This window comes from Phaenicophaeus curvirostris, chromosome 9, assembly GCF_032191515.1.
Source record: "Phaenicophaeus curvirostris isolate KB17595 chromosome 9, BPBGC_Pcur_1.0, whole genome shotgun sequence".
In the NCBI taxonomy this organism is placed as follows: Eukaryota; Metazoa; Chordata; class Aves; order Cuculiformes; family Cuculidae; genus Phaenicophaeus; species Phaenicophaeus curvirostris.
Window position 1 is genome coordinate 34,188,956 of NC_091400.1, and position 20,269 is coordinate 34,209,224.

The 20,269-nt window shown below is 61.2% G+C and overlaps 5 protein-coding genes across 7 annotated transcripts; 2 read left to right on the forward strand and 3 right to left on the reverse strand.

The window, feature by feature from the left end:
* Window positions 1-27: 27 nt before the first annotated feature.
* On the forward strand, window positions 28-5,666 carry ZNF511 (zinc finger protein 511). Of its 2 annotated transcripts, none has more exons than XM_069863667.1 (7): window positions 28-189; window positions 279-352; window positions 1,274-1,475; window positions 1,581-1,705; window positions 3,362-3,547; window positions 4,995-5,066; window positions 5,210-5,666. In XM_069863667.1, the coding sequence occupies exons 1-6, from the start codon at window positions 28-30 to the stop codon at window positions 5,062-5,064; spliced, it is 819 nt and encodes a 272-aa protein (XP_069719768.1). In that variant the 3' UTR covers window positions 5,065-5,066; window positions 5,210-5,666. The 2 variants fall into 2 exon arrangements, with proteins under 2 accessions (XP_069719768.1, XP_069719767.1); XM_069863666.1 differs by having other exon boundaries at window positions 5,229-5,666.
* Window positions 5,667-6,457: 791 nt separating this feature from the next.
* On the reverse strand, window positions 6,458-11,488 carry ECHS1 (enoyl-CoA hydratase, short chain 1). The gene is made up of 8 exons (XM_069863665.1): window positions 11,371-11,488; window positions 10,507-10,704; window positions 10,311-10,438; window positions 10,133-10,232; window positions 9,924-10,028; window positions 9,725-9,844; window positions 9,575-9,642; window positions 6,458-9,497 (listed from the first exon to the last, which is right to left on the reverse strand). The coding sequence occupies exons 1-8, from the start codon at window positions 11,471-11,473 to the stop codon at window positions 9,432-9,434; spliced, it is 888 nt and encodes a 295-aa protein (XP_069719766.1). The 5' UTR covers window positions 11,474-11,488; the 3' UTR covers window positions 6,458-9,431.
* Window positions 11,489-12,190: 702 nt separating this feature from the next.
* Window positions 12,191-12,547, forward strand: SPRN (shadow of prion protein). The gene has a single exon (XM_069864156.1). It carries the CDS (start codon window positions 12,191-12,193, stop codon window positions 12,545-12,547), a length of 357 nt encoding a protein of 118 aa, XP_069720257.1.
* Window positions 12,548-12,723: 176 nt separating this feature from the next.
* Window positions 12,724-16,233, reverse strand: MTG1 (mitochondrial ribosome associated GTPase 1). Its single transcript, XM_069863664.1, has 11 exons — window positions 16,109-16,233; window positions 15,965-16,031; window positions 15,709-15,811; window positions 15,157-15,237; window positions 14,840-14,896; window positions 14,552-14,642; window positions 14,381-14,442; window positions 14,086-14,182; window positions 13,823-13,904; window positions 13,629-13,741; window positions 12,724-13,020 (listed from the first exon to the last, which is right to left on the reverse strand). Exons 1-11 carry the CDS (start codon window positions 16,230-16,232, stop codon window positions 12,923-12,925), a joined length of 975 nt encoding a protein of 324 aa, XP_069719765.1. The 5' UTR covers window position 16,233; the 3' UTR covers window positions 12,724-12,922.
* A 274-nt stretch (window positions 16,234-16,507) lies between these two features.
* Window positions 16,508-19,513, reverse strand: PAOX (polyamine oxidase). Of its 2 annotated transcripts, XM_069863651.1 has the most exons (7): window positions 19,359-19,513; window positions 18,769-19,264; window positions 18,495-18,694; window positions 18,086-18,341; window positions 17,756-17,868; window positions 17,512-17,669; window positions 16,508-16,867 (listed from the first exon to the last, which is right to left on the reverse strand). In XM_069863651.1, exons 1-7 carry the CDS (start codon window positions 19,504-19,506, stop codon window positions 16,733-16,735), a joined length of 1,506 nt encoding a protein of 501 aa, XP_069719752.1. In that variant the 5' UTR covers window positions 19,507-19,513; the 3' UTR covers window positions 16,508-16,732. The 2 variants fall into 2 exon arrangements, with proteins under 2 accessions (XP_069719752.1, XP_069719751.1); XM_069863650.1 differs by having other exon boundaries at window positions 17,512-17,868.
* Between the last annotated feature and the right edge of the window lie 756 nt (window positions 19,514-20,269).

A 20,269-nucleotide genomic window follows, 5' to 3' on the forward strand; every position in this document is an offset into this window, starting at 1 on the left:
GCGCATGCGCACAGCTCTCTGCCTGTCATGGCGCTGCTGCCGCCGGGGCTGTCCCGCCGCCTGCGAGAGGCCCCAGCCCCGCGCCCCTCGCCTCTCCCGGCCCCCCCCCCTCCTCCTCCTCCTCCTCCTCCTCCGTTCACCTTCGTCCCCCGGCGGCACCGCCTGGGCCGCGGCCACGCGCTGCTGGAGGTGCGGCGCGCTCCCGCGGGAGGGCCGGGCCCCGCGGCCGGCGCCGGCTGCCACGGGTCTCTCTCTCTCTCTCTCCTCTCTTCTCGTAGGATGGGGACGTCCACAGGCACCTCTACCTGCAGGGCGTCCTCAGCGGCCTGGCGGAGGCGGGCGAGAGGCCCAGGTGGGTGCGGGGACCCAGGGAGGGAGAAGGGAAAGGGTTAAAGCCGGGCTGCTCGGTGCCTCCCGGAGGGGACGGTACACCGAGAGCTCCCCGTGAGCTTCCGTGAGTTAAATTGCAGGGTGTTATTTACCCAAGAGTGGGAGAGCTGCCCAGGCAGCCCAGGTTAGGAAGAGTTGTGAGAATTCATCTTGCTTTAAAGCCTGCTCTTGCATACAATACTGAAGAAGGAGACCTCATTGCTCTCTACAACTACCTGAAAGGAGGTTGTGGAGAGGAGGGAGCTGGGCTCTTCTCCCAAGTGACAGGGGACAGGACGAGAGGGAATGGCCTCAAGCTCCACCAGGGGGTGTTCAGGCTGGACATTAGGAAAAAAATCTTCACAGAAAGGGTCATTGGGCACTGGCAGAGGCTGCCCAGGGAGGGGGTTGAGTCCTCTTCCCTGGAGGTGTTTAAGGCACAGGTGGACGAGGTGCTGAGGGGCATGGTTTAGTGTTTGATAGGAATGGTTGGACTCGATGATTCAGTGGGTCTCTTCCAACCTGGTTATTCTATGATTCTATGAAGTGCTTTGAGGCTTGCATGAGGTGCTCCTACAGTTGTTTGTTCAACAGCATTGGCACAGAGTTTTAATCCGTGGCTTCAGTGTTAAAATCAAACAGCTTAATTTTCACGTTGCTGCTTGTTTATTCTTAAAGCACCACTTCACAGCACGGTGATGTATACGATGCTCAAGCCCCAACGGCAAATAACAGTTTGTAACTGCCAGCACCATCGTAATCTTCATTCCATTGCACCTCACAGTTAATCTAAATGTTATTCACACGAAATGCCACAAGTAAACAGTCATCTAGAGGATTATATGCAGCTTAAATTAAGTCTCTGATTTCATTTAAGGTGTGGGTGTCCTAACTTTCACTACAGGGTGTCTGAATTCAGTTGCCACATCTCTGGCTGTTGCCAGATCTTTGACACACTGGAGGGCTACGAGCACCACTACAACTCGCTGCACAGGAACGTCTGCTCCTTCTGCAAGCGATCCTTCCCATCGGGGCACCTCTTGGACATCCACATACTGGAGTGGCACGACTCGCTCTTCCAGATAATGGCTGAGAAGCAGAACATGGTGAGTCGCCATGCGCAGCCCTTCGCGCGAGGCTGGTGTGCACGGCATGGGCTGACACTGCTTGCCTTTTCCAGTTACGTCTTTGTTGTTTCCCCTGCCTTTCAGTACAAGTGTTTGGTAGAAGGCTGTGCGGAGAAGTTCAAGAGCAGCGAGGACAGAAAGGATCACTTGGTCACCGCCCACTTTTACCCTGCTGACTTTCGCTTCGATAGACCGAAGAAGGTGAAAAGGTAACTACAGAGCTGTAATACACAACTTGTTTTTCCCTGCAGAAACAATGTTTTTTTCTGCTGTCGCGTTCCCTCTTCAGAGGAAGTAAGTTTATGCCCTAAAAGGCTCAGAAATTACATTTTCTGCTGCTCATAAGAACAGGTCAACTTGCAAATCTTTCTGTGGCAACGTTTTAGTTTATCTTGATGTTGAAGTGCATCTTATTTCTCTCCCCATGTGGCTCCAGGCTCTGCTCCCTTTGTGCCTTCTCAAGTATAAATGTGAAGCCCAGAATCCCTCTGCATCACTTTGTGCACGTTTCTCACTTTGCTCTCCAACCCCTTGCAACATTCGTGTTCCCCAAAACCATAAGTTGAGCAGAGGGAGGCTTTGTGAGTTTGGTGCACAGTTTTCTCAGCTGGCTGCTTGTTAGAGCCCAGTCCTGACTCCAGGAGTATTAGGGCCCACCCCAACCTGCACGGTCAAAGAGGGAGAGTGAAAAGGGTCCTTTTGATATCTGCGTGGCAAGTCGGGGACCGAAAAATCTCCCAGGCTAAATTCAAATGCAGTGAATATTAGACATGGCCAAGATAAAAAAAAACAGGTACTCAGGTGCACTCTGAGTTGCAGCTTCTCAGAGCTGCAAAACCAGATCCCAGCCTGATACCTTGGACACAGCCAAGGTGGCTGAACAAATTACGACACGACTCTGATTCAATCTGATACACCACAGCGCCGAGGGAAAAGAAGATACAGTAAGCTAAGTCAGAGAAAGAGAGAAAGAAGTAGCAGGGGAAAAAGAAAAATTGCCACCACTCCAGTGGGGCACAGAGGTTCCTCAGGAAAACATGATCCATCCAGCATCAATTCTTCAGGAACGCTTGGTCATAGAATCATAGTTTGGGTTGGAAGGGACCTTAAAGATCATCCAGTTCCAACCCCCCTGCCCTGGGCAGGGACACCTCCCACTGGATCAGGCTGCCCAAGGCCCATCCAACACCTTCAGGGATGGGGCAGCCACAGCTTCTCTGGGCACCCTGGGCCAGTGTCACCCCACCCTCATAGTGAAGAAATTCTTTCTCATGTCTAATCTAAATCTTCCTCTCTCTGATTTAAAGCCATTCCCCCTCATCCTATCACCACAGGCCTTTGTAAACAGTCCCTCCCCAGCTTTCTTGTAGCCCCTTCAGGCACTGGAAGGTCACTATAAGGTCTGCTTGGAGCCTTCTCCAGGCTGAACACCCCCAACTCTCTCAGCCTGTCCTCGTATGGGAGATGCTCCAGCCCTCTGATCATCTTTGTAGCCTCCTCTGGACCCATTCCAAAGCTCCATCTCCTTCTTATGTTGAGGATTCCAGAACTGGACACAATACTTTGGGTGAGGTTTCACAAGAGAGGAATAGAGGAGCAGAATCACCGGCATGCATTGCCGGCTCGTGTCAAGCTTCTCAACGCCCGGTGCCCCACGTCCTTCTCTGCAGGGCTGCTCTCAATCACATCATCCCCCATCCTGTATTGAACCCAGGGATTGCCCCAACCCAAGCGTAGATCTCTGTTCCCCTGTGCAGTAACCCAGCCCAACTCGGACTTAACCTGTTTCATCACGAAATACCTTTCCAGCCGTTTGGGTTTATGTGGCAGCTGCTGAGGCAGGATATAAACTTTTGTCTCTGCAGTGGCCCCAAGCACACGAGCTCTCCCGCACAGCAGGGTGCCAGCGTGCCGATGGATGTGAGCATGGAAACATTGGAACAATGCCAAGTGGACCCCATGGAAACAGGGCCTGGTGAGAACATGGAGATCCCTCAGCCTGCAGCCAGCCCCAATCCTTCGGTGCCAGAGAAACGACTCTATAAATCCAGGTCTGTACTGTTGGTCTCCGCAGCCAAAAATTTCTGGGGCTGGGATTCTATAATACAAATTCCATTTTGTAGTGCAGTTAGAACTAGGGTGTAGAAACAGTCGTCTTCAGGGTGTTTCTGTGTTGGAGATCCAAGAGGTAGGATTTCCACGTAGGTTTTAAAAGCCATTTTTAAAAGGTGAAAGTGTGAGGAACTACAGAGCACACCTATGCCGTGAAAGCTGTGTTAAGTTTCTGTTAGTCTGCCCACTCACGTTATCTTCCCAGGATATTGCAGAATGGCATGGGTCTGAAAGTAAGAACTCTGTCCTAAAATATGCAAACAAGTTTTGTTCCTGCTTTCTACTGCTTTCCTGTTCTAGCTGGCTTGGGGCTGAGCTTTTGCACTGGTGCAGTCTGTGCTCCCATGCAGTCGCAGGACAAGGCACAAAGCAAGTGAACATCCTACTCTGCACCTTAGGTTTTGGCTTGTTTTTTTTTTCTTTAAGGAAATCTTTACAGAAAGTTGAAACTGAATCACCTAATCCTGGCTTGAGTTTGAAATGTGATGTAAAGCCTGTGGGAGATACGAGTTAGCCATCCAAAGGTCATCACCTTCTTGCCAGCACAGAGATCAGTGTCATTTTATTCATCATTTTAATCATCTCAGCGTGAGGGTTAATAGAGTTTTGCCTGAACTGTTCCAGTTAGCAAAGGGATTCTTGGGGTTGGAGTTTCCCACATCTGTGACGTGCTCACTGGCAGGCAAGGAGCAGCACAGCTCACAGCCCTGCTGGAAGACCGTGCGGGGAGACCCCCTTCTGTCTTCACCTACCTCCTGCTTTCTCTGGTGCCAGGGACTGGCTCTGCCTCTGTCAGATGAGATAAGGCGTTGCTGGCTCAGGGCTTTCTGATGGGTTGTGGAGTCTAAAAGCACTTGCCAACGCGCTGTGGCCAGTGGATTCTGCTTTTGAATGTCGTGGTTTGCCAGACAAAATCCTGTTCTCAAGCAGCTGCCACGGTGATGTTTTAAACGTTACTGCTTTGTTCAGTTTAACAGCTTATAAAGCCAAAAGAAACCCTCTCAAATTTGAGGTGATCCTGCAGGTCAACAGGAAAATTTGCTGCTGAAGGGCCACGCTTTTACTGCTGCTTCTGCTGTCCTGCTCTTTGTGACTGTGTCCTTCCACAACGAAGCACGGCAGCGTGCCTGATGGAATGTGTACCCCCTCGCACCTGGCTGTGAGGAGGAGGGAGGCCTTCAGGACATACATTTGCAGAACAAACGGGAAAGCAGAGCGGTTTCACACGGTTTTTAGTTACACTTTGGTGATTTAGGTGTTCTGCTCCTCCGATACTTTGTTTTTCCCACTCTGGGACCTTGAAACTTTACACAAGGCATAAAGCATCACGGTGATCCTGCGAGAGGTGGGCTCTTAGCTTTTATTAAAGTGTGTCTCCCTTTCTAGGATCCCATCCACGATTTGCTTTGGACAAGGTGCCACCCGAGGATTTAAAGGACCGAGGAAGAAAGTGTGAAGGTCAGTGCAGAGATCTGTGCCAGAGGAGAAGGCAGCGCTTCCCTGCCAGTCCTGCTTGAAGAGAGGAAAGTCAAAATGAAATTCAAAGCAAGAGCGTGTAGATTACAACAGTTAATTTAATACTTCTGATTTCGTTCTTTCAGTTTCTGACGCTGTTTTTAGAAGCTGCTAGCAGAGGCAGTGCTTGGCACAGCACGCAGACATGGGACAGGCTGAATTCCACAACAGTGGCTGCAGAAGGAGTCTTGGACTGCAGTGGAGCACGGTGACATGGAGCTGAGAGGAAATTGGCTGCTGTAGCTGAGACTGTGTGAGGGGAAAAAAAGATTCCATAAATTCCAAGAAAAAAAATCTGCTGTTTATATGGAAGCTGGAACCACTGACAAAAGAAACCAGAAAAAAAGGCGCCTTGATCCTTAACTATGACCTTCTCGGTCTCCCTGAAGCCCACTCTGCTCCCCAGCGCTTGCTCCCAAACCCACGTGAAAGGTTTGCCTGGACCAGGAAAAGCATCTGCGTGCATTGCAGCTCATTTCCGTGTGGAGTTAAGAATCAAGTGACTTCCAACTGGTTGAATAAATAAATGGAATTTTTACAAAATTGCCTCATAGAGAATTTAATGCTGTTTGAAGCCCAGGCAGAGTCAGATGTGAAGAATGAACCTCCGTTTGTTCCATGAGCCCCCAAAACCGGCGTGAGATGTAGCTTGTTTTTCCTCTTGCCTTTCCCTTTGTTTTTCATCTCATCCTGCCAGGAGAAAAAATTATTTGGAAACGTAAAGCCAGGCTCAATGTGCTGCTACCAAGTCTCAGGGACCTGTTGAAGTTTGGGACTTCAAAAATTGTCCATAAAGGGGAAAAAAAGAGGTTGCTGAAATGGCATTTATCCAAGTAACTTAGGATGTGTAATTGCTTTCTTCCCCCCTCTCTGGGAGGGACAAGAGATAAAAAGGGCTTTGAAAAATCCTTGTTGGCAGCCACGTTCTAGGAGGAGAGGGGCCAGCGAGCAGCTGGGGCCAGACTCCTCGTTTTGAGGAGATGTGGGGTGTTTGTTGCTGGTACAGAGGTGAAGCCCCTCGCAGCGAGGGTCGGGGAGACTTCACCCACGGGTGGACACAGCGCCTGGTTTTCCCTTATCTTCTTCTCACCAAGATTAACCGGTTGGGTACAGCCAAGCTTTAATGTCTCCGGCTGGGATTAATTTTACCTGCCTGGATACGCAGTGAGGTTCCAGGAATAAAGCAGGCTTGTTATTTCGTGGAAAAATTATGAAGACACCTCTGTGTATGTGAAGTTCTCTGAAATCACTGTTGGGTAGAAGCGCTCTGAGGACAAATTACAGAGCTCTTCCAGCGCTGTATAAAAAGAATACCTATTTAACAGCCACGCTGGTTATTGAGGGTAAATTTCTTTATTTCATAGATAAGAAATATCCGTCTGCTTCCTCCTCTCCTGCGACCTTGGCCACATTCCAGGAGGAGGAGCGGCCAGTAAGCAGCTGGAGCCACACTCTGCTCTTTGGGGTGATGTATGTCGTTTGTTCGATGGCATAAAAGCCGAGGAAAGAAATGCATTGGTGGGTTGGGAAATTCACCTTTTCCTTCTGTTGTAAGAGAGAGGAATGTGCCTGTGTGACGGAGATGGAGCCCATCAAGCTGGAGAGGGGGCAGAAGCAAGGGGAAGGGCTGCAGCTGCCCCAGGGGAGGCTCAACACCAAGGCAGGAGCAAGGAGCCAGAAGAGGTTGTCAGGAGCAAGGAGCCAGAAGAGGTTGTCCTCTGCAGCACCTGACACAGAGCTCTGTGTCAGAGGCCACCCCACAGCTGGGACAGCTCCTGGGACGTCTCCTTGGAAAATCCCTTCAAATCTAAACCATTCTATGGACTAAAGCTGCCTCATCTTCCTCTTGACACTCAGGGCAGGTGTTTGGTTGTGCTCTAATAAACCTTATTTCTGGAACCCAGCAAGATCGTGAATGTTGAGTGAGGAGGCTTTTAGCTGATCCCTGCTTCTGCTCAACACTCCGCGTGCACTCACAGCTCATTTAGTGAGAGATCAACCATGGTTGTTGCTTTACTGTCAAATACAGGGAGGAAGGAGATGGAGCTGTTGGAACGGGTCTGGAGGAGGCTACAGGGATGATCTGAGGGCTGGAGCACCTCCCATATGAGGACAGGCTGAGAGAGTTGGGGGTGTTCAGCCTGGAGAAGAAAAGGCTCCCAGGAGACCTTACAGTAGCTTCCAGCACCTGAAGGGGCTACAAGAAAGCTGGGGAGGGACTGTTTACAAAGGCTTGGAGTGATAGGACAAGGGGGGATGGCTTTAAATTGGAGAGGGAGTGATTTAGAGAGGAGATTCCTCATGATGAGAGTGGGGAGGCCCTGGCCCAGGTTGCCCAGGGAAGCTGTGGCTGCCCCATCCCTGGAGGTGTTCAAGGCCAGATTGGATGTTCCTTGGGCAGCCTGATCCAGTGGGAGGTGTCCCTGCCCGTGGCAGGGGGTGTGGAACTGGATGGACTTTGAGGCCCCTTCCAACTCAAACCATTCTGTGATTCTACGGTCCGTGCAGGGCACGATCCTTTGCCCTGGATCCCTGAGCAGCACCCGCTGGCACCACCCAGCAGCGTGCAGGAGGGCGGCCCCAGCGGGCAAAGTGCAGAGCAAGGGTTGGGTGGCTGGAGGAAGGCAGCATGGAACGGTACGGCGGGCAGGGCTGGGGGGCGTGGGGGACAGGAGTGGTGCGGGGGGCAGGCGGGCACAGGCATGAGCTGCGGGGGCAAGCGGTGGATGTGGAGCTGCTGCCAACGCGGCTCTGCTCTCTCTCTGCCAGCCTGGCAGCCGCGCGGCTCTGCAGCGTCACCGTCCTGCTGGGCGCTGCCCTCCTTCTACCCGCACCTGGGGGCACTCAGGTGAGCCCCCCACCCTTTACCCTGCCCTCCTGGACGCAGGGCAACCCACGCGTGATCTGTGCCACCCCCTGGCACCCCACCTTCTCTCCCTGCAGGCTCTGAGCATCACCGGGCAGAAGGACCTGGCTGCGACGCGGGATTTGGCCAAGGAAACGTAAGAGGCAGCCGCGCTTCAAACACCTTCGGGCACGTCATATGACACTCATAAAAACCAACAAAGCAACATCCCCAAACACAAAGTGTTTTAGAGGGAAATAAACTTATAATCATAGAATGGCTTGAGTTGGAAGGGACCTTAAAGAGCATCTAATTCCAAGCCCCCTGCCCTGGGCAGAGACACCTCCCACTGGATCAGGCTGCCCAAGGCCCATTCAGGCTTGAACACTCCCCTCGTTGCTTTGCAACACGCAAAAATGAAGGGGCTGCCAGCTCTTCCTTCCCCCCAGATCACCCAGAGGGCTGCAGCACGGAGCCCCAGCTGGGTTCTCCTGGCTGCGGAGCTGCAGCCCTGACCCATCCAGCCCACCGGTGGGAGAAGCAGCTACACTAGCCCGTTGGCTCCCTGAGCTCCGAACTGCAGCCTCCCGAGGGCCCGACGGGGTGGGATCCCCTGGGCAGGGGGACGTTCAGTAACTTTGATGCATCGCAACGTTGCCTTGCGGTTTTTGCTCCTCTCTTCCAGCATCCTGGGCGTACCAGCCGCGGAGCTGCCAGAGGGCTCCGAATTGGTGGAACCAGGCACCTTCCAAGCCCAGGAGGGACCAGAGGAGGACCTCGACCACCTCCATCACGCTGAGGATGATGCCAGGGAGGCTGATACTCGCAGAGCACCCTGGATGCTGTTCCCGAAGGTGCAGGACAGCCCGGAGGAAGATCGTGATCATCTGCATCACAGTTGAGTGGGGACATACCCAGGCTGGGAGATGAGGCACGGCAGCCACCCCTGGGGCTTTCCTGTCCCTTCCTCCCCACCCTGGAGCCCCCTCAATAAACCCATTCCCCCCTCCGCACCCTGGTGGGCTCCTCATTGCTGCCAGAAACCTATCCCTAACTGCAGGGCCCCCAGATCTGAGAGATCCCCCAAATAAGGCTCACCCCGAGACTCTGGGCAGGGGGCTCAGCCTATTGCCCATCGCCCATCACCGCGGCCTCGGTTCAGTCCAGGAAGGTGCCACAGGGCACCCCCTCCTCAGGGGGCCTGCAGACCTGTCCCACCACAGGCTGCTCTTGCCCAGCCAGCGTCAGAGAGCAGCATGATAGTACTGGGGGGGGTCTCAGGGGACCCCATAGCAAGGACACCCCATCTCCCAGCAGTGCCAGGAAAACCTTTTAATAGCCATGGCAAGCGCAGTCGCTGCTCCCGGCTGTCTCACCCCGGCCACCGGGTCCTGGCCTCCTCCACAGGGTGACGTGGGGGACAACGGGGAGCAGAGGCCCGTGGGACCTGTGCCACCAGGGGCTCAGCTGTCAGTGAAGTTTGCCTTGCGCTTCTCCACGAACGCTGTCATCCCCTCCTTGCGGTCACCCTGCGAGGAGTGGAGAGGCGAGGTTGGGGTCCGTCCCACCTTTCCCCCTGCAACGGGGGGGTGACCCCTCTACTCACGGTGGCGAAGGTGGCATAAAAAAGCCGCTTCTCTGTCCTGGTCCCCTCCGTCAGCGTCGTCTCAAAGGCTAAGAGAAAAGAAGTTGAGAAGATCCCACCGCCCGGCCCTGCAGCCCCGCCGGGGGTTCCTGCTCAGCCCCCCAGCCCTACCCGCATTGACCGACTCCTTCGCCATGGCAGTAACCAGCTTGGAGTTGCTGGCGATCTTCTCGGCACAGGCGACGGCTGCGTCCAACAACTTCTCCACAGGGAAGATCTTGCTGACCAGCCCTAGGACGGATGGTGGAAGGCTGGAGGGCGGGGAACGGCTGCCCCCTCAACGCCCGCTGGGGCCGGCCCGTGCCCCTACCTGCCTCCTTCGCCTCTGCTGCTGAGATGCGGTCCCCGGTGAGGACCATCTCCATGGCCAGCGACTTCCCCACTGCCCTGGTCAAACGCTGCGTCCCGCCGGCGCCTGTAGCCGTTTGGGGAAGGGAAAGGTCCGGAGGGGGCTCCCCGGGCGCCCCTGCTGCTCTCGCTGGGGGCGGGCGGCCCCCCTCAGCGGCTGCCCCCGCTCACCTGGGATGGTCCCCAGCAGGATTTCGGGTTGCCCAAACTGAGCCTTCTCCCCGGCGTAGATGATGTCGCACATCATGGCCAGCTCGCACCCGCCGCCCAGCTGGGACGGGGAGGAAGAGGAGGGTCAGGGGCTGCCGCGGCCAAGAACGGGGTGGTGGGGGCGGCGGGGGGCACTCACGGCGTAGCCGTTGACGGCAGCGATGATGGGCTTGCGGACAGTGGCCACCCTGTCCCAGCCGGAGAGGAAAGCGCCACCGTAGCACTCCTGGAAGGTTTTATCCTGCATCTCCTTGATGTCCGCGCCAGCTGCGGAGGAAAACGGGGTGGGAGGCCGAACCCCGCCGAGCTGGGCGGGCGGCAGCCCCCCCGCCTACCTGCGAAGGCTTTTTGGCTGCCGGTGAGGACGATGGCCCCGACCTGGGGGTCGCTCTCCAGGGCGTCGAGCGCACGCCGCAGCTCGTCCATCAGCCCCGCGCAGAGGGCGTTCAGCGCCTGCGGCCGGTTCAGCTGGATCAGCCCCACGCTCTGCCGCGACCCCGTCTTCTGCACCGACAGGAACTGGAACGGGGGCCCTGCCCGCCGCCCCGACACCGGCACCTTAGCCACATGGGGCACGGCAGCGTGTCCCTGGGCCACCTGCTGCTGGGCCCCAGGGCCAGATCCTGGTGCCGCCCGGTGCCAAATCCCAGTGCCTGGTCTCAGTGCCAAATCCTGGTGCCCGGTGCCTGGTCTCAGTGCCAAATCCTGGTGCCCGGTGCCTGGTCTCAGTGCCAAATCCTGGTGCCCAGTGCCTGGTCTCACTGCCAAATCCTGGTGCCCAGTGCCTGGTCTCACTGCCAAATCCTGGTGCCCAGTGCCTGGTCTCACTGCCAAATCCTGGTGCCTAGTGCCTGGTCTCAGTGCCAAATCCCAGTGCCTGGTCCCAGTGCCAAATCCCAGTGCCTGGTCCCAGTGCCGAATCCCCGTGCCGAATGCCCAGTCCCGGATTCCCGTGCCCGGTGCCAGACCCCCGTCCCGAACGCCCGTGCCCGGTCCCGGTGCCGCGCTGCTTTCAGGTGACCTTGAGGGCGGCGGGGGAGCGCCGGGCCCGCCGTCAGCGGGCACCCCCGCCGAAGGGGCGCAGGGCAGGGCCGCCCCGGGCCTAAGGCGCGAGGAGCCAGGACGCGGCGCTCGGCGCGGCGCCCCCGCCCGCGGCGCCCCGGGAGTCGCTGCCCCGCCCCGGCCCGGTCCCCGCTCACCGGCGCAGAGGGGCCGCGGCCCGGGCGGCGGGCGGAGCGGCGGGCGGAGCAGAGCGCGGCGGGGAGCGGCGGAGCCGAGCAGGGCGCGCAGCGCGGCCGCCATGGCGGATACGGCGGGGACCCCTCAACACCCCCCACCTCGGGGGACACGTGACCCCGCCCACGCCTCCGATTGGCCGAGGCGGTTACGCCCCCTGGCCAGAGCGCCCCACCCATTGGCCAGAGCGCCCCCCACTGGCTACTCGGCCCCGCCCATTGGCCAGAGCGCCTCGCCCATTGGCTACTCGGCCCCGCCCATTGGCCAGAGCGCCCCGCTCATTGGCTACTCAGCCCTGCCCGTTGGCCAGAGCGCCCCCCGCTGGCTGACTCGCCCCCGCCCACTGCTGATTCGGCCCCGCCCATTGGCCAGAGCACCCCCTACTGGCTGCTCGGCCCCGCCCACTGGCTGAATCGGCCCCGCCCATTGGCTGATTCAGCCCTGCCCATTGGCTGACTCGGCCCCGCCCACTGGTAAGAGCGGCCCCGCCCATTGGCCAGAGAGCCTCGCCCATTGCCTACTCGGCCCCGCCCACTGGCTGTATCTGCCCCGCTCATTGGCTGACTCGGCCCCGCCCACCGGCCGCCCCGGCCCCGCCCCTCGCCCCGGTTTCCCCGCAGAGCCCGCCGTTCCCCCGCCCCGCCGCCCCCCACCCCGTTCTCCGACAGGCGCCGCCGCCCCCGGCCCCGGGACCGGCTCGGCTCCGCCGCTGCCCCCGGTGAGACCGCGGCGGGGGGTGGGGGGGCGGGAGGTGCGCGCTCCCGCGGGTGTCGGAGCGGCGGGATGCGGCGGAGCGTGGCGCTGGGCTGGGCGCTGGCGCTGCTGGCGGCCGCGCTGGTTCCCCCCGGGGCGGGGCGCGGCGGGCGCGGGGGAGCGCGGGGCTCGGCGCGGGGCTCGGCCCGCGGCGCGAGGGCCCGGGCGCCCCGGTACGGCTCCGCGCTGCGGGTGGCGGCGGCGGCGGCGGCGGCGGGGGCGGCTCTGCGCCGGGCCGGGGCCCCCGCCAGGCCCGACCCGGGCGGAGGCAGCGAGCGGCGCGATGGCAACTGGACCGGCGGCGCCTGGAGCTCGGCGGCGGCGGGGGGGGCACCGGGCTGGGCCGTGGGCTGGCTCTGCCCGCTCGCCGCCGCCCTCCGCCGCTGAACGGAGCCCCGAGCCCGGCAGGACAGCTGGGCCGAAAGCCCAGCTCCCCCATCGGGATCGCAGTCCCCCAGCAGGGACAGGGATCACGGCATCGCCAGGTTGGAAAAGACCCCCGGGATCAGCCACCGGCCCCAGCGACCGCGAACCGTGCCCCTCAGCACCTCATCCACCCGTCCTCCAAACACCCCCAGCGACGGGGACTTTATTTCACCACGGAGCCGGCTCTCCAGTCTTGGACGTCCCAGCACAGCCCAGTCCCTGCCACCGGAATCCCAGCGCCCTGCGGCAGCCCGGGCTCCAAACCGGAGAGCTGCCCTGGCAAAGGGTCCTGCTGCCCCCCACCCGGAGGCCCCAGCTCGCACCGGTGGGAAGGCGTCAATCCAGCGTCACCCGGCCAAGGCGTCCCGCACGGAAATCCCGCAGGAACTCGTAGGCAGCAGCCGGGTAGTTGAGCGTCGTCACGTTGACGTTCCCTGGAAAGAGGAGTGGTGGATCACAGAATCACTAGGCTGGAAAAGAATTCTGGGATCATCAAGTCCAACCATTCCCATCTGCAACTAAATTGTGTCCCTCAGCGCCTCGTCCACCCGTCCTTTAAACCCCTCCAGGGAAGGGGACTCAACCACCTGCCTGGGCAGCCTCTGCCAGTGCCCAATGACCCTTTCCGTGAAAACTGTTTTTTGAGATGTTCAGCCTGAATCCCCCCTGGTGGAGCTTGAGGCCATTCCCTCTTGTCCTGTCCCCTGTCACTTGGGAGAAGAGGCCAGCACCCTCCTCTCTACAACCTCCTTTCAGGTAGTTGTAGAGAGCAATGAGGTCTCCCCTCAGCCTCCTCTTCTCCAGGCTAAACACCCCCAGCTCTCTCAGCCGTTCCTCATAAGGCCTGTTCTCCAGCCCCCTCACCAGCTTCGTTGCTCTTCTCTGGACTCGCTCCAGAGCCTCAACATCCTTCTTGTGGCAAGGGGCCCAGAACTGAACACAGGATTCGAGATGCAAAGGATGTGAAAAGGGGCGCTGGCAGAGCCCAGATTCACCCCTAACACCCGGTCCCCAGGCAGCCAAGAGCCCCCCGAGCGCTCACCTGTACCAGTCAGCACCTTCACCTTCTGCGTCCTGCCCCGGGCGAGGGCCACGTGTTTCAGCAGGACCCTGATGTCATCGCAGGCCTCGGCCAGCCCATAGCGCTGCACGTACCTGCCCAGAGAGGTGGCTCAGGCCCGGCGGACATCGCTTCCACCCAAGCTCCCCGGGGCCTCCGGGCAGCCCCCAGCTCACCCGAACTGCTGCCGCTTGTTCAGGGCATACAGGAGATAGTCGGCCATGACGTCCTCCCCCACCAGGTGGTCACGGATGGCTCCTGGAAAAGAGGGTCACACCCCGGCTGCGACCTCGGCCCCCACCATCCGCACGCCGCCTGCACGCACCCAGGCAGCACGTGCTGCCGTGGGGGGCCGGGAGCGGCAGATCCCGCCCTGGCCTCAGGTTCCAGGGCTCGAAGCCGAGGTTTGGGAGCGCCCCAGCCAGCACGGCCACCTCACCGCACACCGCCAACTTCATGCCCGTCTCCACATCCCCCAGCCTCGGCGGCAGCACGCCTGGAGTGTCCACCAGGTACATCAGGGGCTTCTCACACACCTGGCGTGGGGGGAAGAGCGACAGAGCTGTTGGGACCGCGGACTCTTACGCGCTGTTGAACTCTTTGTTAAGGCCTCACTAGAAAAGGGACCCAAGCAACCCTTTGCTCCGGGTGCCTTGGGAGGTTCTCAAGAGCTCCTGAGCGAGGACGCAGGGAGGCCAGCAGCCACCCAGCCGGCCGCAGCGCGGGGACGGTACCTGGATTCTGGTCAGAACCGCCTTGGTGATGCCAGGCTCACCTCCCACTGCAGTGGCCTTTCCTTCAGAGAAAAGAGAGACAAAGTCACCAAAATGAGCAACTCTGCCCTGCTCTGCCCCGCTTCACGGCTGCTCCAGCAGCTCTTCCCCAAGCCACAGCGGGGGCAATACCCTTTTTAAGGTGCAGCCTCCGCAGTGAGTTGATGAGCGAGGATTTGCCCACGTTGGGCACACCAATCACCAGGATGCTGTACGCGGCATTCTGGAAGCGAGGAGGACACGGTCGGGGAGCAGCTGGTTATCAGCCGCCCATCCAAGGGGCAGTGGAAACTGTGACAGCCACACGGCCTGGCCTTTGCCGGCGCTTCCGGCGCGTGTGCCGGCAGCCTCGGCCCTCGGACTGCGTAGGGGCATCCCGACGCCCCGCGCACGCACCAGCAGCCTCGCTCCACATCTCACCTCAGCCCTGTGGTAGCGCGGGCTTTTGTCCACCAGCTCAGCAACCAAGGGAATAATCTGCGGAGAAATGCAAAGGGCTCTCCCAGCAGCACCGTGCCTGGCTGGCAGCGGCTGCTTGCGTGGAGGACGCTGGGCCGGGAGGAGGCACCAAACTGAGCCAAGCGGAGGACAGGTCGCCTCGGGCGGGCTGGAGACGAAGATGGCTCTGGAGCAGCCACCGTCACCTCCACACAATGGGGCACCGAGGCCTCTCCGTGGGGCTGGGAGAGCAGCTGCTGGCAGGGAGCAGAGGGGCTGGCACGGTGCCGGCCCATTACCTTTTTGACACTGCTATCTCGCTGGCAGTCTGTGAAGACAACGTGCGGGCATCCCTGCTGCTTCAGGTGCTCCAAGACTGCCTGGAGGGGAAAGAGCGATGAAGAAAAGAGCGATGAACTGGAGGACAAGTCTTATGAGGAGCAGCTAAGGGAGCTGGGGCTGTTTAGCCTGGAGAAGAATAGGCTGAGGGGAGACCCTATCACTGTCTACAACTGCCCAAAAGGAGGTCGTGGAGAGGTGGGTGTTGGTGTCTTCTCCCAAGCGACAGGATGAGAGAAAATGGCATCAAGTAGCACCAGGGGAAGTTTAGGTTGGGCATCAGAAAAAATGTCTTCACAGAAGGGGTTCTCTAGCAGAGGCTGCTCAGGGAGGTGGTTGAGTCCCCATCCCTGGAGGTCTTTAAAAGGTAGGTAGATGAGGTGCTTGGGGACACGATTTAGTAGTTGACAAGTATGGTTGGAGCTGATGATCTCAAAGGTCTTTTCCCACCGAATGATTCCATGACAGGCAAAGGCATCGCTGGCAGCCGCCCGCGGGGCTGCGGCGCTCACCGACTGCCGGCGGGGATCGGCCAGGTCCATCTTGTTCAGCACCAGGACGTGGGGGCGGATGCCCAGCGCCTCCTGCAGCAGCGGGTTCCGGCCCGACAGCGGGATGTGAGCAGCGATAAGGAAAGCGACAACGTGCGGGGGCGGCCGCGGGCACCGGTGGGGTTTACGGGGCGGCTGCGGAGCGGAACAGGGGCGAGGGGGCGGGGAGAAGGGGATCCCCGACGGCCCGGGGGACGAAAAGCGGCTCCAAGAGGATATGCGAGCGTCGTGCACCTCGACGAGGCAGTCGGCGCGCCGCAGGGAGCCCCGCATCTGCCGCAGCCCTGCAAGGGCGCGGGGTGAGCGGCGCGGCGGGGCTGGCGCGGGCCGCCGGCCCCTCCAACGCCGCGCCCGCCCTCACCTTTCGCCATGTGCCCTGGGAACCAAGAGGCCACCGCGCGGCCGCCGAAATCGAAGCTTTCCCGGAACGCGACCGGCCCGGGCCCGGCGGCCGCGGCCCGCAGCGCCCCGGCGCAGCCCCGCATGGCGGCGCCTGCTGATGGCGTCACGCGGGGGCGGCGCCTCCTGTTTACGTCACGCGCGCGGGGCGGCGCCTCCTGTTACGTCACAAGCAGCGCCCGCGGCGCCTCCTCAGCCGGTGCCGCAGCGATGGCGGAGCCGTCGCCGCCCCCGGGCCGCCCGGCCGGGGCTCCTGGCGCCCCCCAAGCCCGCGAGGGCTCCGCGGGGGCGCCGGTGCCGCAGCCTCAGCCCGGGCCGCAGCCGCCCGTAGCCCCCCACGTGCCGCCCGCGGCCCCGCCGCCGCCCCCGGGCCCAGCGCAGCCGCCGCCGCCGCCCCCGGGCCCAGCGCGGGACCCGCTGGATGACACCCGCTTCCTGATCGCCGGCACCAACTGGTACTGAGGGCCCCGAGCCGAGAGCCGCGTCCTTGTGCCCCCGCAGAGAGAGGCGCCTCCGCCGGGGAGGTTTCTCAATAAAGGAGACTGAGCGGCACCGACCCGCGAGGCACGGGGTTTATTTTCCTGTCTCAGAGGCAAGGAGCGGGGCTCCGCAAGAGCTCGTTGAGGCGCTCGGCTTCTCGCCAGCCCGACAGCAGGGCCCCGTGGGTGGTGGAGTAGAAGGTTCGGTGGGTGGCCTCGCCAGCAAAGAGGAGCTGCAGAGGCTGCGGGAAGGCGGGAGGTGAGCGCAGGGCACCTGCTGCCTGCCCCAGCCCAGCAGGGACACCAGCTTGGGCTAAAACAGCCTCCTCCCCCTGCCCTTGGGCTCCCCAAAGGTCATGGAATCATAGAATGGTTTGAGTCGGAAGAGACCTTAAAGCCCATCCAGTTCCAACCCCCCTTCTATGGGCAGGGACACCTCCCACCAGATCAGGCTCATCAAGGCCCATCCAACCTGGCCTTGAACACCTCCAGGGATGGGGCAGCCACAGCTTCCCTGGGCAACGTGGGCCAGGGCCTCCCCACCCTCATGGTGAAGAAAATGCACGACCCCTTCTGCAGCCATGTAGAACCAGGAGCGGGTACCTTCCCGTCACTAAGAGACCCACCCCGTGCCATGAGGATGCCACAAAGTGGCGGGAAGGAGCTCTGTGTTCCTAAATTTTATGGAAGTGGTTTCCCCCACCCCCGGGGAACTCATCAGGAAGAGCCACAGGGGGATCAGTTGGTGACCCCCCCAGACACAGCCACCTTCTTGTGCTTCTCAAGGCCTGAGTTGCCCGTTCCCATCCCTACCCGCCTGTCCCCATGCCCGCTGAGTCCCGCTTCCTTCATGGCCATTGCATCCCTCTGGGCTTAAAACAATTACCCTGGGGTCCTTGGGGTCCTGGGGCAGGGGCTGAGCCAGCGTGTCGATATCAGCCCCCGAGCTGCCGACGGCCACGTAGGTGTAGGAGCCCCAGGTGTAGGGTGCGCTGTGCCACTTGGACCTGAGCACGCTCCGGGGAGCGGGCAGTTGCGGGTTCCCTGCGGGCACGGACTTTGGGTAGGATCCAGATATGCTGTGCACGTTTCCCTGGAGGAACCAGGGCGACAGGGGTAGGTGGCTTTACCTGTCACTGTGCGGAGCATGTCTGTCATGGTGTTGAGAACCTCCGTGTCGCTCAGAGTCTCCATGTACTCCGACTCCTTCCCCGCGATGAAGCCACAGAGGACGTGCCCATGCCTGGGGAGGAAAGATGGGGCCAAGAGCTCCCTGCCACCCCCTCCCCGCTGCACACGGTCCCTTCCGTGCCCTGGGAGCACCACTGTGTCACAGGCCACCAGCAACCAAGAGAAGGTCTCGAAGCTCCAGACATGACCAAGATCCTGCTTCGTGTTGCCTGGAAGATGCCGACCCCCCCCAGCCGCGATGCCCCTTCGCTGACACCGCCATCACGTACTGCTCTGGAGGTTCTAGGACCACAAATCCGATGAGCTTCTTGAACCAGTTGGCCTCCAGGTCGGTGCTGGGCTCCTCGAGAGGCGACTCATCCTCCCACACCACTTTGAGGAACTGCTGCTGGGGTTCCCAGAAAGGCTGCTCGAACTCTAGGAAGATCTTGTTGTTGGTGCCGAAACCTAGGCGGCGAATGGCCTCCGCTTTCTCCTCTGGCAGGGGAGGCTGGAAGAAGTCTCGGTGGTGTTTCTTCAGGAAACCTGCAAGCAGAAGGTGGGGCAGCTGTCTTTGCGGGGCTCCTAAATGGGGTCCGAGATGCTTTTCCCTCCCCACGTTTGGGCGAGTCCCGTCTCCAGCCGCGCCAACCGGTTGGAAAAGACACGCAGGGCGAGGAAAGGTGTCGGGGTCCTCACCCAGCGGGACGGTGACGATGACGTGGTCAGCGAGGAAGGCGTCCCCGTCCTCGCACTCCACCCGGACGGGGAAGTCCCTGTCTTCACCCCCTTCCTCGCGGAAAGACCCTTGCCACCGGATGGTCCTCACCGCCTTGTTGAGCAGGACGGTGCCCTCGGGCAGCTCCGAGAGCATTCGGTCCGGCAAGCTGCTGTAGCCTCTGCGGGACAAGGTGCGGCTGGGCACGGGGCGCCCCGCGAAGCGCCGTCCCGCGCCCCGCAGCCCCGCGCTTACCCCGGGAAGGTGCAGTCCCGGCCGGGCAGGCACACGTACTCGCCGAAGGGCCGCAGGGCCACCAGGTCCATGCTGTGGCAGCCGCTGATGCAGCACTCCAGCTTGAGGCAGGCGGCCAGCACGGCCAGCAGCAGCCGCCGGGCCTCCTCGTCGCCTCCCAGCGCCGGGGCCCGCCGGGCGATCTCGGCCCGCAGGAACTGCCCCACGCTGGGCAGCGGCGGCTCCGCGGCCCCGGCCCCCGCGAAGGCGCAGGCGGAGGCCAGCAGGGCCTCGAAGAGCCGCCGGGCCTCGTCCACGGCCCCCGGGCTCAGCGCCCGCCCCGACCCGCCGTAGGTGACGCAGGGCGGCGGGGGGCGGCCCCGCGCCTCGGCCCGCTGGTTCTCCTCCTCGGCGGCCGCCGCGCCCAGCAGCCCGTACCCGGCGGCCAGGCGGAACGCGGCGTTCTCCGGCGAGGGACCGTGGATCCAGTGCGCTCCCAGCTCCGCCAGCCCCGACGCTGCGGGGGAGAGAGAGAGCGGGGGGGACACGGGGGTCACCGCGCGGCCGGCCCCCAACACCCCCCCCCCACCCCGCCCCCGGGCCCCCCGTACCGAACGGGCGGGTGCAGACGCGGCCGCCGGCGCGGGGAGCCGCCTCCAGCACCCGCAGCGAGCCGGCACCGGCGAGCCGCTGCGCCGCCGCCAGCCCCGCCAGCCCCGCGCCCACCGCCACCACCCGCCGCCCGCCGCCGGCCTCCATCCCCACCGCGGCCTGCGGGCCGGACGGGCCCGCCCCGACCGGGACCTCCGCCCCCACCGGCCCCGCCCACACAGGCCCCGCCCCGTCCGTAAGGCCGCGCCCCATAGACACGCAGAGCACGCTCCCCGCGGAATAGCCCCGCCCCACGCAGGCCACGCCCCCTCCTTCAGCCCGCCACACGCCTCGCCCGCCCCGCCCCTTAGCCGTAGCCCCGCCCCCTCGCGCGAGGCCCCGCCCCTGGAAGCCCCGCCCCCTGCAGCCCCCTGTGGAGTCGGGGTTGTAGAGTCAGAGAGTCACCCGGCTGGAAGAGACCCACCGGATCATCGAGCCCAACCATTCCTATCAAACGCTAAACCATGTCCCTCAGCACCTCATCCACCCGTCCCTTAAACCTTAAACCTCCCTTAAACCCCTCAACCCCCTCCCTGGGCAGCTGTTCCAGTGCCCAATGACCCTTTCTGTGAAAAATTCCTTTCAGATGTCCAGCCTGAACCTCCCCTGGCGGAGCTTGAGGCCATTCCCTCTTGTCCTGTCCCCTGTCACTTGGGAGAAGAGCCCAGCTCCCTCCTCTCCACAACCTCCTTTCAGGTAGTTGGAGAGAGCAATGAGGTCTCCCCTCAGCCTCCTCCAGGCTAAACACCCCCAGCTCTCTCAGCTGCTCCTCATAAGACCTGCTCTCCAGCCCCTTCACCAGCTTCGTTGCTCTTCTCTGGACTCGCTCCAGAGCCTCAACATCCTTCTTGTGGCGAGGGACCCTCATCCG